Source organism: Cheilinus undulatus, linkage group 14 (assembly GCF_018320785.1).
Source record: "Cheilinus undulatus linkage group 14, ASM1832078v1, whole genome shotgun sequence".
Lineage (NCBI taxonomy): Eukaryota > Metazoa > Chordata > Actinopteri > Labriformes > Labridae > Cheilinus > Cheilinus undulatus.
This window is the reverse complement of record NC_054878.1, coordinates 38456524-38474580: the sequence shown is the minus strand read 5'-3', so window position 1 is coordinate 38474580 and position 18057 is coordinate 38456524. Positions and strand designations below refer to the sequence as shown.

The window sequence follows — 18057 nt, the reverse complement described above, 5'->3', positions numbered from 1 at the left end:
GGGTTAAAGTGCTCATCCTAAAAATGTTACAATTCTAGATTAAAATGACCAAAGAGCTAAACAGTTTGTAACTATTACAAAATGTGATTTCTACCTGTTATCCTCCCAGAGGTTATTGCTGTTGCAGGGCAAACATTGAACGGGTGTGAAAGATTAAAATATTTAGTGTTTGGCATTTTTTGCTCTGTATACACCTGCAATGGGAAAATGCTTAGATTGCATTTTAGGGACGCAAAATACTTGCATTTTTGCCCATATCCAAAATGTTGATATTTCCATTCTCATTTTTGCTTAAGGCACATTAACAGCAATATCAATTACGTGTGAGCATCAAGATAATACACTCAGATGCACATCGCTGTCCGTCTCATAGAATATTTGAGTTTTCTTTGAATAATAACCACTTTTGAATAGTAATTTTTCTTGAAACACTGATAAATATACTGCCGATATGTACGGCTAATATATTGGCTGTAAATATTGTCTTAAATTTCTTTATCTGCCAGTACAATAATAAACTTTTTAAGCTTTTATCTGCCAATGCTGATATTATGCTGAAAATATCACTATCCCTACTGGGGGGACAGAGCTTTCTCCATAGCTGCCCCCTCCCTCTGAGACTCAGTCCCTAAACATATCCAAGACTGTACGGACTCATCCACATTTAAATCACTGCTTAAAACTCACCTTTTAGAACTGGCTTTTAATGTGTGATTATGTTGTCTTGTCACTTTGCTGCTTGATTGTCTGCTTCTTTGTTTGGATGTTATGTTGTCTTTTTGTTTTGTTTTTGTGGTATGTAAAGTCTTCTTTAACTGTTGTACAGTGCCTTTGAGTTTCTGAAAAGCACGTTATTAATAAGATGTAATAATATGTATTGTTAATCTATGAGGCAAAACTTTCCAACAACAACCATCTACATTAAGTGTTTTAATTCATCAGGATTTGATCTTTGCAAATGCAATCATACCACACTAAAATGTGTTCTATCATATCATCTTAAAACCACATAAAACCATTTCTTTATTACATGTCTTAATAACGGACTTTAAAAAACTTAGAACGGTTATTTGATTTCCTCAGTCACCTTCATGATTTTTAATAAAGTTATCTGAATGTGTAGTAGCGCTAATTTGGGTTATTATATTACTTCAATACAAGCTCAATATCTTGCAGTCGTTGTTGCCATGTGAAAATTCTTCCACTTTTGACCTTAAAAAACTAACCAGCTTTCTATAAGCCACTAGTCTCAACACATTTTTCACACGCTGCAAACACAACCACACATTTTCCACAAAGTCACTGTGACCTTTGAGGTTTGGGCACAAAAACTGAAACACAGAAAGAAACCAGAGCAGAGTGCATGCATGCCAAGATCAAATCAAGAGTTATCGAGTCATGCTTGTTCCTAACTCAGACAGCTCCTCTGATTATAGTTCAGCTGTTCCCAGGATAAAATCTACTCATTAGAGTACGTAAAAACTTACGTTATTTATATCAGTAGAAATCACAGCGGGCATGGCTCGAAGGGGATTTCCATGTTAAAGCATTTTCAGTATTAGGAAAGATACAAATATGTCTCTCTTTAGTCCTACTGTACTTCGGCTTCTCTGAGCAAAAGCCACTAGCGCGACACACATGTACATACACACACGCTTAAAACCCACCAGCTGCTCCACACATGGTTCCAGTTGCAAAAAGAGAGAGAGAGAAGGGAGAAAGGAAATAAGAAAAAGGAAATGATCAACACTTATTTTAACTTATGGTGCGGGGAGTGAGGAAATAAAACATGAAGCAGCAGCCATAAGCCATGAAAGCACAGAGGAAGAAGTAAAAAAAGATGGGGCTTGAGGGTCCATGAAACTAAACCACTTATCCATGAAAGTATCGTCATAACTGTAACAAGAACAAGAAGAAGAGGAACATATGTGCTCAGAATATTTGTGTTAATGTGTGGCTGTGCTTAGTTACAATAGAGGTGAACAAGAGAGGTAAAACAGGAGGAGAGACGGTGAGGCTCCCTCCTCCCCTATAGTTAGTGTCACTTACAGCTCCACCCTGATACATACACAGAGTGGAGTGTATCCAGGAATAGCTCCATTGTGTGTTTGAGTGTGTGTATTTGTGTGCGGGGTAATAAATAACATGCTGGCCACTTGGCAGAGAGGTTCTTTTATAAATATATCTACCACAGGCAACTACTTGGGAGAATACTTACAAACTGCTGCTATTATCATCATGATAATAATCATTTCTACGATGCCAGCTACCATTATACACCTACTACAAAAACAAGTACTGATAGGGCTGGTTTTACATCACCATTTCATGTCTGGTAGTTCTATAAATACAAATAATAAAATACATTCAGGGTCAATATCTTGCTACTACATCAGCTAACACTGTGCAAATGTCCAAATTGCTGCTCCAACTACCACTTCTACCACTTCTAGTACTTGCACTGTTCTACTTTAACCACCATGACAGCATCAATTACTTCTTCCTACTGCAATCACAAGTACTTTTACACTACTGCCGTTAATGCTACTACAACCCCCACACCAAAAAAAGAAAAAAGACTTTGAATATCCCAAAAACTAAAGTACATAATATCATCAAATGATTAAGAGAATCTGGAGAAATCTCTGCGCAAGGGACAATGCTCAGGATCTTCTGGCCCTCATGAGCCACTGCATTAAGAACAGGCATGATTCTGTTCTGGAAATCACTGCATGGACTCGAGAACATTTCCAGAAATCATTAATTTCTGTCAACACAGTTCGTCGAGCCATCCACAATGCAAGTTAAAGCTGTATCATGAAAAGAAGAAGCCATATGTGAACACCATCCAGAAACACCACTGACTCTGACCCAAACCTTGTTTCAAACAGACAGAGGCAAAATGGAAAACTGTTCTGTGGTCAGATAAAAAATTCTTTTAATGAAATTTTGGATGCGGTGTCCTGCAGACTGAAGGGCAGAGAGACCATCCAGCTTGTTACCATCTCTGACTGTATGGGGTTGCATTTAGGGATGCAGGATATTGGATTGTTATTGATATCCTATATAAGGTCTATTCAATTAGCGGCTCAGGGGCCACATGCGGCCGAGAAGCAACCCCCACGTGGCCCAGCCTGTTGTCATGCCAGAGATGCAGAGGGCAACCTGTTTCACAAGTTTTCATAAATTCCCACAGTAGTTCAGACTGTGAATGCAACACTCCGCAAAGCCTAGCAACAGTCTACCTACAATGCATTGCGTTGTTTTGAAGCATGGCTAGCGATGCTGATAGAAGTAGCCCCAAGATACAACTGTGCAAATTTAGTTTTTTCGTACTTTAAGAAATGTCTAGGTAAAATGTGACCAAAATTATTATTTACAGAATTTCATTTTATTTTTTTCATTCTATTTTTAATTCAAGCAAAAAAAAAAAAAAAACATATCTACTGCCTCAGAATATGTTCAAATACAGCTCTGTTGGTGTGTTTTTATGCACTTATTAATGTGCTTTTGTCAAGTTGCCAGATTTAAAAGGGAGACTGTGAATAAAAAGTGCGTACTGATATTTCATCAAGTTCAGACCTAAAACTTCACATCCTTAAAACACACATTTCTAAGTTTGAGGATGGGCAAATTACAAATTTCAGTCTTTAAAACACACTTTAAGGGGAGCAGGTGGCCTAGTGGTTTAAGGCGCTCCCCATGTACGCAGGCGGCCTGGGTTTTGGATCCGGCCTGAGGCCCTTTACCGCATGTCTCTCCCCCACTCTTGACCCTGTTTCCAACTCTATCCACTGTCCTCCTCCATCGAATAAAGGCACAAAAAAGCCCAAAAATAAATCTTCAAAAAAAATAAAACACACTTTAAAGTGTAAGGAATGATGATGAATAAGGACAAGACTTTTACTGACATAAGTCGGTTGGTCCAGCTTCAGCAGATGACGATACAGGGGCAACCAGTGACACAAACGTAAACTTACACATACACACTGTGTAATAAATTAATGCATTTTCTCCTTGACCCTTTACCGCTTCTGTAAAATTCACCTAAACCCACCCAAGAATGGAATACCAAAAATACAATAAGAGATAAAAAGAAAAAAAAAAAAAAACACACACACACACACACACACACAGACGGCTACAGCCTAAGAACCGAACCAAAACTGTGACCTAAAAATGTGATCCTTGAACCTTCAGCTTACTGTATAGTTGCATCCCTGGTTAAGGAGCTCTCCTTAATAAAATGCAGCATCAGCCCCAACTAATGTAGAAAAAGCTCATCCAAATAGATTCTCTCAGCTCGCTCTGCCCCTCCTGCTCATCTTCACTAGAAGCAACATTACTACTGCTACTTTAGAGACTACAACTATGAAGCTCTAACAACTACCAACCAACAACTGCTGCAGCAACCACTCATACTACTTCTTCAGTATCAGATTACTAATAAGACCACTTCCAGAACTACAACTTTAAGACCACATCTACTCTCTGCGACTACACATTCCAACAGTTCTCAGATTATTTTACTACTACTGTTACTACTACTTCTAATACATCAGATATTTTAATTAACATACTTCTAATATCTATGACTTTCAAATCCTACTACCAGCAGTACTTCTTCTGCAACAATACTCATTTCAGTCTAATGCAAACTATAAGAAGTACTTTTATTACTACTGCTGACATCAAAACCACAACCAGTATTACTTCCTCTTCCTGAAACTACCACATCTACAACCACCTTAGAAATATTGCTAGAATGCTGCTGATAGACATACTACAGTGCAGTGACTTTTTCTTTTGTTACATACACTACAACAACAGTGCACCACTTAGAAACGTGGACCATATTTCATCTGCAGCCATGTGTTTGTGTTGCATGTACACACTCTGCATTCATCTTTGTGTCTGTTTGACGGGAGCCACATTTTTCCTGCCTACCTTGTCAGAGCTTTGAGACATCAAAGCATGATCAGACCTGCTCTCCTGCACATATGAATACACACACCAAACACCCCCCAAAACACACACACACACTAAGAGTAGCGTAGTCTGTATTCTTTTCTTACAGGGGTTGTTTGATCAGCTATATTGACTTGCTGATTCAACTGCAGAGTTCAGTCAGTGCAAAAAACACACAGCCACACACACAAACACACACAAGGTGGGTGTTGAGAGGATGAATGGAGGGAGAAATATGGAGGCGAGAAGCTGCCAAACCCTGAACATCAAAAAGAGTGAAGAAATACACCGTATGGTGTCAGTACAGCAATAATGCTGCTCACAGATCATTACAGCTGGACTAAAAGTGACTGAAATGTTGCCAGTTTGGATGCTCCAGTCAGACTCTCAAAGAGTCAATCTTTCATCCTGAGTTAACATAACAATGTTCAATTCCACCAATGAACTGGGAACTAATTTTACTGGCATTTGTGATATATAAATTTAATGGAAGAAAAATCCAGCCAGGGCATCTGTGCAGATCTGATTGTTTCCTGTTATTACAGTTACTCCTTTCTATTACTGCCTGACACTGCTGTACACTCACCACTTTATTAGGTACACCTGTTTAACTGCATACAACTTATCAGCCAGTCAAAGTGATCAAAACATTTATGCATAAAGACATGCGTTGGAAAAATGTCTAATTAGTCTTGATAAGTTTTGATCAGGCTTTCCCAAACTTGTACAGCACAAATACTGTATTACACTTATTCTACTAATTTGACTTCCTTTCTCTCAAACTTGATTATTCTTAAAGCTCATTACATCATTAGTTGCAGAGTATAAAACACATAAAAAACTTCTACATTACTTCTAAATTAAATCCTGCTGTTAAATTATTAAATGAGTAATAGGGGTCCAAAAATAAATTAGCATAAAAGCCAGAGTAAATTAATTTAATTGATTAATTTGATTTTTTCTATTATGTAGACTTTATGATAATACATGACGTATTTATGCAAACTGTATAATATATGCTGATGAAACTGTCATTGACTGCTACACTCTGACACAGCATCAGTATCTCTGTCTTTTAGAAGAAGACTTTGATATTGTACAGGACACAGGAGTTCAGATTGATACTAAATCCAGACAACACAAAACTTCTGATATGATTGGCAATAGTGATGTGATTCATGAGTGTCTTTTAGTTTCAGATTGAGTACCTGTAAAGAAGTCTGAGCTGCGCCTGGTACACTGCTGCAGACTGGACTCTATAATAGAAAAATCTGTCTTAAATCTTTCTAAAAGTAAATGATGGTGTTGGAGGAAGATGCATCAGGTAGTAGATGTTTTTGATACTTACATATTCTTCATAATACTTTTTTTATTTTCCATGTGTGTAACTCTGTGATTGGGCAGCTGCCAGGTTTAACCAGGACACACTTGTAAATTAAATTCTTGATTTTAATGACATTTTCTTGTTTAAATGATTTTAAACAAATAAATACTTTTTGGAAGTTAGGGTGAGTGAAATTTGGACTTGAGCTAGAAAAGTCTGGGAACCCTCTGGTTACAATTTCTGACAGTCGTATGGTAGGATCAGAATTTGGTGTGACAACATGAAAGCATACCAGACAACCAACAACCACTCCACATTCAAATTCACTTGATTCACTTTTTTCCTGATTCTGACACTCTGTTTGAGCTTCAGCAGATCATGTTGTCCACGTCTGCATGCTAAACATATTGGCTGCTGCTACATGATTGGCTGATTAGATATATATGCATGAATGAGCATTTGCTGATACTTGTTGATATTTCTGTCTCATCTCATGATGTTGTTCTTTCAGTTCATGGATGCTGAATAAGGTCTTGTTTCTGTCTTTTACGAGGTATGGCTATTGAAGGATGAGACTGTGCTTATAAGGATTAAACCATGTGGTTCACAGTCATATTGAGTGTATTATATTTAAGGGATTCAAGAACAACTGCTGTAAGTTTCCTATAAGTGACATCTTTAGCTCATTGCTAGTTACTGATTAAAGTGCACGTTTGTGCTACGTCGTTAGAAAATGATTATCTTAAAAGTTTTGTAACACATTAACTTGAAAACTTTGGTGAAATTGAACAAAACAGTAGCCCAATCTTTTGGTACATTAGCTGAGGTGTATGGGAAACACTGCATGTCAGAGAGGATGTCCAAGACCTTGAACGTTCTGGGCACCCATGCACATCAAAAACTTCTGAAACAATAAATTGAACAAATGGTCCAAAATTTTGACAGCTCAGTTCAAGAATGATAGCAGAAATGGTCTCCATTGATAAAGACACAATTCGGCAAATTTTGACAGAAAATTTGAACGTGACCAAAGTGTGTGCCAAACTTGTCCCAAAACTTCTGACTCCTGATCGAAAGGAAAAACACAAGCAAATTTGTAGAGACATTTTGGGGAAAATTGAAAGAAACCCAAGTGATTACATGCAACGAAACTAGGATGTTCCAACACAGTCCTGAGACACAACGACAGTCAATGCATTGGAAAACACTATCACTACAAAGAATGAAGAAAGCGCGACAAAGCAAGTCCAAATTCAAGGCCATGATGATCGTCTTTTTGTCGTCAAGGGTATCATTTCAGAGAAGTGGGTTCCAGAAGGGTCAACAGTGAATCAACACTATTACAAACAGATCTGATCAGGACAACATGCCAGCTCAGCAAAGCAGTTTCTGGGAAAAAAATAAATCTCAGTGCTTGATCCCCCTCCTTATTCACCTGATCTAGCACAGAGTAACTTCTTCCTTGTTTTTAAAGATCTAATCTGCGCTCAAAGGTTTTGAGTCTGTGTCAGGAGTTAAGAAAGAACCACAGAGGCTCTGAGACAACTGTCTGAAGGAAATCTACTGCACTGCCTTGATGTGTTCATGAAGAAGGGTAGTACATTGAAAATATTTATGTTCAATAAAATTGTATTATAGCATTAGTCTCAATTTTTAATAGCTATACCTCGTATCATTTTAAAGGTCTTTATAGCTTGCATATTCTTAAGCAAATTAAAACAACAGGACTAATATGCCCCTACTGGAAGTCTCTAATCTGTTCTAAGGCCAAACAAAAAGAAAAAACTTTGTCACACAATACGATCTAATTAAGCTTTACTTAAAAACTCAAGCTGGGCAAAAAAACAAACAAACAAAGGAAAAAACATTTTTTCAAATCAAGCCAAAAGCAGTGTGATAAAAAAATACTAAAACTGGCAAAAAACAACTTGAGCCATCAATTATATCAGTTATAATAACAGTGCACTTGCCAAAGTCATCGAAAAGATAAAAGAGCAATTCATCAGCATCCTGTTGCTACTACCAGCCAAAACACACTTAAAGTGATAAATGACCCAAGCAGCAGTCTTTTAGGAAAAGCTCATTATACAGCCAGCAGGTTTTGAACATTGGTTACTGGATGAAGACAAGCCTCTGTTTCCTATTGTAGGCAGCGGGAAATAAACAATTTCCAGTCACTGTGTCGTGTGGACCAAAGACGCGAAATTTCAGCAAGTAAGAAATAAAAACTTTGGTCATTGGATCTTTGTCCTTGCACTTAAAAAAGATGAAGTAAGTCTATAAGGTAAATTTTCATGACACACTTTAGAAAGCTGTAAGTGAAGGTAAGGCTGTTAAAATCAATACAACATAGAAAGAGAACTTAGCCTTTAGCATGTTGAGTACAACAGTACAGTAGCTAATAATTTTTGGCTCGAAGCTTAACTACATCTCATGAGTTATAGTTCATCTCCTATTTCAGATTCAAGCAATAAATTAACAGCAATCATCAACACAATCTGGGGAATGGAGCCAGATACACAAGTGAAAATGATGACAAAATAATAAAGAGAGGAAGTAAGGTTGTACAAATTGACTGTCCAGGCCTTTAACCAGTCAATGTGAAGGGGAATCCCTCATTGCTTGCACGAAAAAAAAGCCAAAAGTGACACAAAAAAGCAGAAGAAAAGCTGCAAATGGAAGCTGCTGTGAGAAGGCAAGTGCTGACACACAATAGCTGTCAAATGCTCAAATGTAACGCTTAATTAATACAGAGAGTGTCTCCTCAAACTCCTGTGCCTGCTTCTGAACAGCAGCTAACATGTGTGAGAGCTAACAAAGTGTTCCCCGTGAAACAGTGCATGCAAAACACCTTTTCAGGCTGGATGGTGGGATCTGTATAGGTGAATAACACGCAATCAATCATCTGCCACATTGTGCGGTGTAAAAGGCTGACTGTAATTATAGTACTCACAGGAAGCAGCTGTTTGCGTTTCCTGCCAGGACGACCCACTCTGCGCTTGGTGCGGGGGCTCGCTGGCGTCCCCTCCTCTGGACTGTCCTGGTCTGCTCCATCTTCGCTCTAGACAATTGAAGAGAAACCCACATCAAACACTGAGCACATCCACAGCTGTATGGAGTTAGAACTGAAGTCAGCAATGAGGCGGCATTTTATAAAACAATGCCTCGAGGAGATTTGGTAGAGCGACAAACAAGCTAGTGGCTGCAAACAAAGAAACATCAACAAAGGACAACATTTTGATGGCTGCAAAATACTACTTGTGTTTCCGGAGCTACATTTCACACGTTTGATGTCTTTTAAAGCTGCATATGTAACACATAAAATGAAGACAAGATTGAAAACAAAATTCTTAAAAAAACAAAGATCCCAATAAACCAGGCATGTTCTGAGTGAACAAAGCTGTTTTTAAACTGTAAATGGTTAAAACATGACAATCATAACCGTTAAATTATGGGTCTGCAGACATAAAGATCAAGCTTAATGCGCTGTTTAATCTGTCGTCATCTTAGCAGGAGAGATAATACTAAGATCAATATTTGCAGTTTTTCAGAGATAAACAAATACACCATACTTGCATCTTAACCTGTTTTATTGATGCCTTGAGTGAAGTAGACCTAGTGTAAATATTGTTCTCTCAGCAGTTTGTTTCTGCTCAGCGTTCATCAGACACAAGATGGTACAGCAGTACAGAGTTGTAGAACGGCAGCAGTGTAAATTTAATGAATACAGTTTTTAAAAGCATGCAGCCCCTGTGTGTCAACTTAGATAGCGAGTTCACTGGGTCAGAGGCACAGTGAAAATCTCTGCTATGGAAGGCTTCTAACCAGAGATATCCAGACTGTAGAGATTATAGTTAGTGCTGAGGCTTTGTTTTCAACTCAATATCCTCACTTTTAATTCATTCCATGATTTCCACGGAATCCAGTTTTGTGTTGTGGCTGTCATTGCTGTTAGAAACTCGCTGTTATTTTGAGACTTGTGGACTTTAGCTGAAGAAACAAATATTCCATTAAAAGTTAGAATTCTGCATCCAAATTTCTACTTAGAAATGTGAACAAGTAGTGATAAAAGGATGTAGAATCAGCAGGGAATAAAAAAGACACAATTTTAGCTGGCAACAGCCAATCACATTCTGTGTACTATAAGGATATTTCTAACTGCTACCAGAAAAATAGAAGATTCCATGATAGAAATTTCGAACATGCAGTGTCTATAAAAGATTTAAACCCCCTTTATAAATCAATCATGGTCAATATAATTTGGCTTTTTTGACTTGATGCCTCCTCTTGTATATAATCAGATTAGACGGCCTACCACCCCAATACTCTTTTAGCTGTACTACCCTCCCATCTAAAACAGGAACCCTCTTCCAAATACTTTTGCAGTTTTAAAAAAGTGCAAGTCCCTCTCCTTTTATTTTACACCTGCTCTGGATAAGATTTGAGTTTCTCAGTCTGCGCAAAATTTAATTGGACACAAGAGGAAACAGGAAAGAGCCAAATAAAATAAGCAGCACCTGCTGCATTTTAAGTTTAACTCTCAAAATCTGAATGTTTCTTCATCATGTGTAGTACCTGTTACTTAAAGAGTGTTATATCATAAGCTAGGGCGCAAATTTCACCAGTAGTAGTATTTAAATTAACCAAGCGTGCATTGCTTTTTGTTCATAGTTTTTTTGTGCGGCGCTGCCTTAGGGTGAAATTATATCATAAAAGTTCTCTGTAATAATAAAGACTGATGTTTTTCTGAAAACAACAAGGCAGCTTTAAATGAACCTGTTAGAAGGATTATTGTTTTTAATCAGAGCTTTCCCCTTCTTGTTAGAAGCTTAAGGTTAAGACAACAGAGGCAAACGATCCATGCAGGATTAAAACAAATGAAAGAAATACAGAAAACTGCAGAGTTAATTGTTTTACACATTGGGTCTTATTTCCTTTGGGTCTCTTTAAGACTTTAAAAGTTATTTTTAGGTTTGAGTAAGATAGGGAACACTGCTATTTTGGCTGACTACTATAAGACTACTACATACAGGAGATGTTTGAGAGCATTATGACAATATCATTCCCCTTGTCGATCAATACATCAGAAAAAATAACCTGGTCTATGTTAAAGTAATTTTACATATTCCATTTTTTCCAATAACAAGACTTGATAGAAAATGCTTTTTCTAAAATAGTCAATACAGTACTATTGGATTTTATCAGTCAAAAATCAATTTTGAACAAGTGTGGCACTGCACAAGGTTCATTAGTGCATCTGTTCTGGCTGTGTCCAGTGTTCAGTAAATTCTGGTCTGACATATTTAACGGGTTCTCCAAACAATATCAAATGACCATTCAGCCAGACTATCTCTTAGCAATATTTGGCTGCTCTGATGGGACAAAATCTCTTCTATCCCATCAAAAACAAGCCCTAAGCACCGGCATGGTGGTAGCAAAAAAATATTAATATTGTTGAATTGAAAGTCTCCAACACCCCCACGTTTCAAAAGGTGGCTTAATGAGATGCTTTCTGCTGCTAAGATGGAACATTTCTATGTTAGTAGATCAAACTCCCACAGCTATTTCTTAAAGGTGTGGAAACCTTTTCTGATGTTGCTAGACAAGACTTAACTGTAAGAATCATGGTGTTTGCTGCTACCTTGTATTCACACTCTGTACATACTCTTCCTTGACCGGTTACTGTGTGATGTATATTGGGTTTTGTTTTCTTGTTTTGTTCTTTTGACCATGTGTGTTTGTTATTCTTTGTCTTGTATTTTGTTTCCCATCCAGGATCTTATGGTCTCGGGGCTGTTGTCTTTTAGTTTTTGCTGACACCTGTCAGCTTTGAACTGCATGTGACATCTCACGTCTGCCCCAGTTGGTTGTTTTTCTTTTATATATTGTTGTATCCCCATTGGGTCCTCTTGTCCTTGTGCCTGTTTGTTTGGTTATACTGAAAAAAATCTAAATAAAATATATTTTAATTCTGATTTTGATTCCATTAAACACTAGAGTTTACTACGGCAAAGTAATTTGATCTCATTATCAAAGTTAAAAGTTTAGTTTGACAGTAAAGAACACCAAAGAAAAGCAACAAGAAGTGACACAATAGATCTATTTCTTTATTTCTCTTACTGAGTTGAACCTATTAAGCTCAGATTTGAATAGAAAGACCTCAATATTTGTCCTCAACATTTATATATCTAATTAAAGGATGCCTCACTGCCAATGGTGAGTTTTTCAATATCTCACCAGTTTCACAGGAAGTTGGCCTAATTCTGATACGACACTTCTGATTTGCTTGAAATGTCACAGGTATGATCAGGGTCTTCTCCTCTACTCATTTGAATGTTTATTTCAAGGTTTGCTGTAGCGTCACCTACTGTGCGACGTCAGTAGCAACTCCTATAAAATACAGTACATCCCATTTTCTTTGTATTTTACACAATAAACCTTGGTTCTGGCATGATCACTTTTACATAACAGCATCTTCATTTGTCACAATGCCACCTACTGTTGAACTGCAGGACTGCCACATATACAAACTGTAATGTGCGCATTATTTTTAAATTTAATTAAAATCCTGAGAGAATTTACATGGTCTCTCTTCTGTGCTGCAGCCCACTGCACAGGTTTCTATGTCCCAAGTATTCCCACACACCCACGATTGCCGCACACCCCGACATGTGCCGGGGTGCGAGAGCCCTTCAGTGCTGCTTGCAGCCCTGGTTTCCTTTGAAATGTTCCTTTTCTTTCACAAAGTTATTGTACCATCAGTGTACCTAGCTAGGTGGATATGTTAACTCTGATTTTCTCACTATAATCAGCTTAAAACCAGCTTATCGTCAGCATATGACCTGACTCTCCCTGCCTGCTGTCAGCCTTGTGTTTTCATTATTGTCTTCCTTCCTTTCCTCCCTCGACCCTCTGTTGCAGTGACACAGGAGTGGTTGCTAAGGTGCTGAAACTGCTTAGCAACTGTCTCCGATGGGGCCCATCATGCTGACTAAACACTCTGATGTCACTTCCCTGACAATCAGCATAGCAACTGGTTAGAAAGGGTAATGGCCCCACGCCTGCCTCCCTGCCTGCCTGCCTGGTGTGCCGTCCATATGCCCATTTCACTGTACTGCTCTAGAAGTAAAAACAAAAGTTAAATTTAATCCAAAAAAAGTAAGACAAACACTCAAACACACACATGCACACGCAAAAACGCAAGCACCCTGGCCAATCTGTCCATATATCTTTGGTCTATTTCTGTCTAGAGGCAGGTTATTTTAGGCCACTGCAGTTACCAAGCAACCAGACAGCGAACCAGGCGGGCAGAGGAGGGTCCCATCAGCAGCAGACAGCTTGTCCTCTTTCTTTCCACCACATCCACACGTTTTCCTCTCTGTCTCTCCCACTTTACTCGACTCATTTCCTGAACCTTCCCCCTCCTCCTCTGTTGAATTTCACATTGACTCTACTACACACAGAGGCAGCCAATGATGAAGCTGTAACCAGAACAAATACTAGACTTAAACTTTTAGAGATTCAGCCTGACAGAGACTTATGATCGAAGCATAGACATATTGTGATAATCAGATCTTAAATGCCATCTTTCCAGCAATTTGAAACAATTAAACGGTCCAAACACTGATGTTTCTGATTTCTTGTATCCCCTTTTAGTGTTGATACTGACTGGCTAAAAGTCTATGGAATCACATTCTTGTCAGTCAAAATCAAAGAAGAAAAAACATCCATCGGTTATCTTTAACAGTAGTTCTGAATCAGTATAGTGTCAGGACCAACACCACCTCCTTAAGGACTACTTTTTAAACCAAAACCAAACAATTTTAAAGAAAGTTGGGGCAGCTGAACTTGAGACGGAAGAAAAGATGTGACAGAACAAAAAACTTGGGACATACCTTTCAAAATAAATGTTGATAGAATCTTTGCCACATATTTTTCCAGGCACACATCCACGACCCACTGAAATTGGCTTTGCAACCCCCTTTTGGGTCCAGACCCACCAGTTGAGAATCAAGAATCTATAACACTCATCACAGTCAGGGTTACAGGGGGGACTGGAGCCAATCCCTGCTGGGCAAAAGGGGGCAAAAAGGTGGGCTATATCATCAACAATTAACCTTACTTTTATCATACCACAAATCCTTATTATCTTAATCTTGGTGTATTTATCTTTCATGATGCTGACCTTTAATGTCATAAGCATGACTCTTTCTTATTTTACTTGTAATTTCATGATAATAACTTTTTAATAAGGGTTTAACACTAGCAATAAAAGTCATCAATACAATAAACAATACAGTAAAAACAGTGTACAATCATTGATGATTTCAATTTACTTGGAAAAAGCAAAAGCAAAAGATGGTGCTATCTGCTTTTGGTTCTATTGTTTGATGTAGCTGAGGCAGAAAAGGAAGTAAGAAAACACATGCATTCTTTTCAAGTGCAGTTAAAAAGCATTACTTATATTTATCAAGAAAAAGTACTGGATATGGGTATCTTGCTTGTTTATCTCCAGAATCCTATTTTTTCATGAACTGACTTCATTCTCATGTCTAAGTTGGTAAACCATTAAAAACATACACTGAACCCAGTATCTGAATATGCATCATGATATGAGTGTGTCATTGTTAGAGACAGACCAATTACCGGCCTGGCTGATTACTGATGCTGACATTTGGCATTGAGCGGATTATCGTTTCAGCAGTTTATTTTACTACTAAGTGATAAAGTCACTTCATTCATAGGTGTTCTACTTTGGCTCCACTGAAAGGTGTGCCTTCTACTCTGGCTTTGTTTTTATTCTCTGCAGTCACAACACTACCTGACTGGCTTGATGTCCCACAACTACCAGCCAAATCAACACTAAGGCCTAGGTGGCACTGACACAGTTAGTAGGCTATACGGCATCACTTCCTGTATCCTGCTGCTGCTGTGTTGCTGTTTCTCACACTGACAGAGCCAGGGCTAAATTGTTAATTTTCTTTAATTTTAACATGCAGTTTTAATGTTTGTCACAATTAGTACATTTTGTTTGTCATAACAAATGCATATCAATTCAAAATGTTGGTTATCAGTCTCATGCAATACTAATAATCCAGAGTGATATTGGCCCTTGAAAAACAAATATCAGTCAACCCTTAACTGTTATATCCTTACTTTTTAATGCATCACTTTGGCTCTTTAGATTGGAATTTTGTTGCTGCTTATTCCATATTCAAGACTTTAAGAGCTTATATTTAACCGTTTTTTGGCTAATCCCCAAAGTAATAATATAATCTAACAAATATTAAAACTAGAAATTACATAGATCTGCTTCAACCACTTTGTCTTTACAACTGCACCAACAACCTCAGTTTCAGAGCATTTCTCATCAGTGTTTGTTGACGCCAAGTTATGAAAGTTGACTTACACTTCTCTTGCTAGAATTTGTACCATTATTTATAAATAGCTCTGTGAACTTAATACTTTCCTGTGTTCAAGAAAAAATAACTAGGAAGCATTAATTGAAAAGCACAGATTTCATGTCCAGAGAATTGCAGCAACCTGGAATAAAACACCTTTGAAAGGATGAGCTAGATCGGCATTTCCTCCACCATTGCAAATCATAAAGCTGATATCAGAAGTACAACCATTTTTGATTTTGATTTGTTAGTGAGAGAGAAGTGACACTGACACATGCATCGCTGTTCCATAAGTCTAAATGTTTTTTTGCCTAGGGCGTTTCAGTGCTTAGGACGCTGACTGCTAGAAGCTGGGCTTTATTGGTTTTGTACTGAAATGAGCCCTGCCAGCACAAAAAAACAGACAATGTGGACACAGGCTCTTTAAGGTTTAATCTCTACAAAGACTAAATTCTTGATTCTTTTCACTGTTTGTTGAGCATCCCAACAAACAGCAGCTATCCAGCATATTCCTCTTGTTTGCCAGAAGACCCAAGCAAAACGAGGGCACCTTCATGCAATACCAAGTAGAGTGATAAATTGTTTTTCCCTCTGGTGTGGGTGGGACCTAATTGCTCTCTGTCTCTATTATCAGAGAGTATGCAGGAAGGACGTTTGATGCAGCCAGGAGGAGGCTTTGAAGTCTGATTTTGCTGGTCTGCCTTGCATGTTTGCCATTCAGAGCAGGTTTAAACACTTTGATCATGAGAGGTGGTTCATGTCAGGCGTACTGTAGCCTTAAGGCTTTATGATGGGACATAACAACACTGAACACATGATCATGTTGTTAAGGGTCCCTATAGAACACGGTGTCGTTTATCTGTTTCTAAACTATCTTTGTAGTTGTGACATAAAAGTAGCATGAAAGTGTTCACTTGAGAGCCACTGCACTACACAAGAAATACGACCCAAGAACTCAGAGGTTGAGAAGGGCTGATGCTTAAGTCATGATATAAAAATGATTCAAAGGTGGCTTGTGATGTGACGTGCACACAAATTTAGTTTCAAATATGAATTCAGGACCTGCTTTGACAGAAACTTTGTTTTGTAACTTCACTGCTGATATTCAGTGTGCATGATCTTCTCAATTTGTTGCTAATGGGTGAGAAATTGAAGCAAACCCCTGAACACCCTGTAGACCCCGGTCTAAACTGCACAACTTAATTGGCAAGATTTTTTCATGCTCATAATAAAGTTGAACCAAACTAGGGATTTAGAAAGGTTGTCTCTATTGTCTCTCTGCAGCAGCTTTAGGCTAAGAATATGTCTGAGGATCTCAAGTTTATGAAAGGTTCAGTAAATTTTAGTCGTGTGTTAATCATTAAAATATCTGAGATTGTATCCGTTTAATATGTGGTATCAAAAACACCAAAGAACTAAAATGTTTCTTCACTTTTTTGTCTACTTTACACCACAGACTGTAAATTAAGACAGACAGAAACGTAATGGTTTGAGATTTAAAGAAAAAGTTTTAGAGCTCCCCCTGCTAACTGTTTACAGTATGGGCCATAAACCCCGCCTCCTAAATGTTAACAGATGGGGCACTTGTTAAACTCTATATCTAAAATTCACATAAAATCAAGTCAAACACAAATTCTCTCTTGACAGTTTGTTACTGTCAGTCAGACTTATGCCCAAGTAGGGATGGGTATCACTAGGATTTTATTACCTCTGCCAAGGAGGTTATGTGATTGGCAGGGGTTGTTAGTTAGTTAGTTAGTTAGTTTGTTTGTAAGCAACATAACTCAAAAAGTTATGGACGGATTTTGATGAAATTTTCAGAAAATGTCAGAAATGGCATAAGGAAGAGCTGATTAGATTTTGGGACTGATCCGGATCACCCTCTGTATCCAGGAATTTTTTAAAGGATTCTGTACTATTGGGAGATAGGGCTAACAGCGGAGGTCTGTGCTCTCCGAGTGCTTTTCTAGTTACTAACAGTAAAAATACCAAGAGTGCTTATTAATACTAATTCTTATATTCTATTCTTATCTTTTCTCTTTTATCATTATAGTCTCTTTCTGAAACAGACATTAATTTTTTGATAACTAGAAAAGCACTCAGAGAGCGCAGACCTCCACCATTAGCCCTATCTTCCAATAGTGAAGAATCCTTTAAAAAACATTCCTGGATTTTATTTTATATAAAAAGACTGAATGTACTGTCATAAATGACAAATCTGTTGAGAAATGTGGCTCCTTACAGCATGTTCATCTGAAAAAGCAGATTAGAGAAGGAAAGGTAAGCTAAACCATGACAAAAACTTTTAATACTGAGCATGTCTCCTTTAAACTGGCATAAGAATCTGTTCAGCAAGTTAAATAT

General features: G+C 37.9%; 1 protein-coding gene across 12 annotated transcripts in view; it reads right to left on the bottom strand.

The window, feature by feature from the left end:
- LOC121521335 (DNA (cytosine-5)-methyltransferase 3A-like) overlaps window positions 1-18057 on the bottom strand; it is a 106168-nt gene that overhangs the window by 71573 nt on the left and 16538 nt on the right. For 8 of the 12 annotated variants that reach the window (XM_041805256.1, XM_041805267.1, XM_041805255.1 and 5 more), the window contains 2 exons: window positions 9246-9353; window positions 1668-1670 (listed from right to left, as the gene is read on the bottom strand). In XM_041805256.1, the coding sequence (XP_041661190.1) occupies window positions 1668-1670; window positions 9246-9353 (111 nt within the window). Of the gene's footprint in view, window positions 1-1667; window positions 1671-9245; window positions 9354-14187; window positions 14360-18057 lie in introns of all 12 variants that reach the window. The other 4 variants (XM_041805257.1, XM_041805260.1, XM_041805268.1 and 1 more) reach the window with 2 other exon arrangements.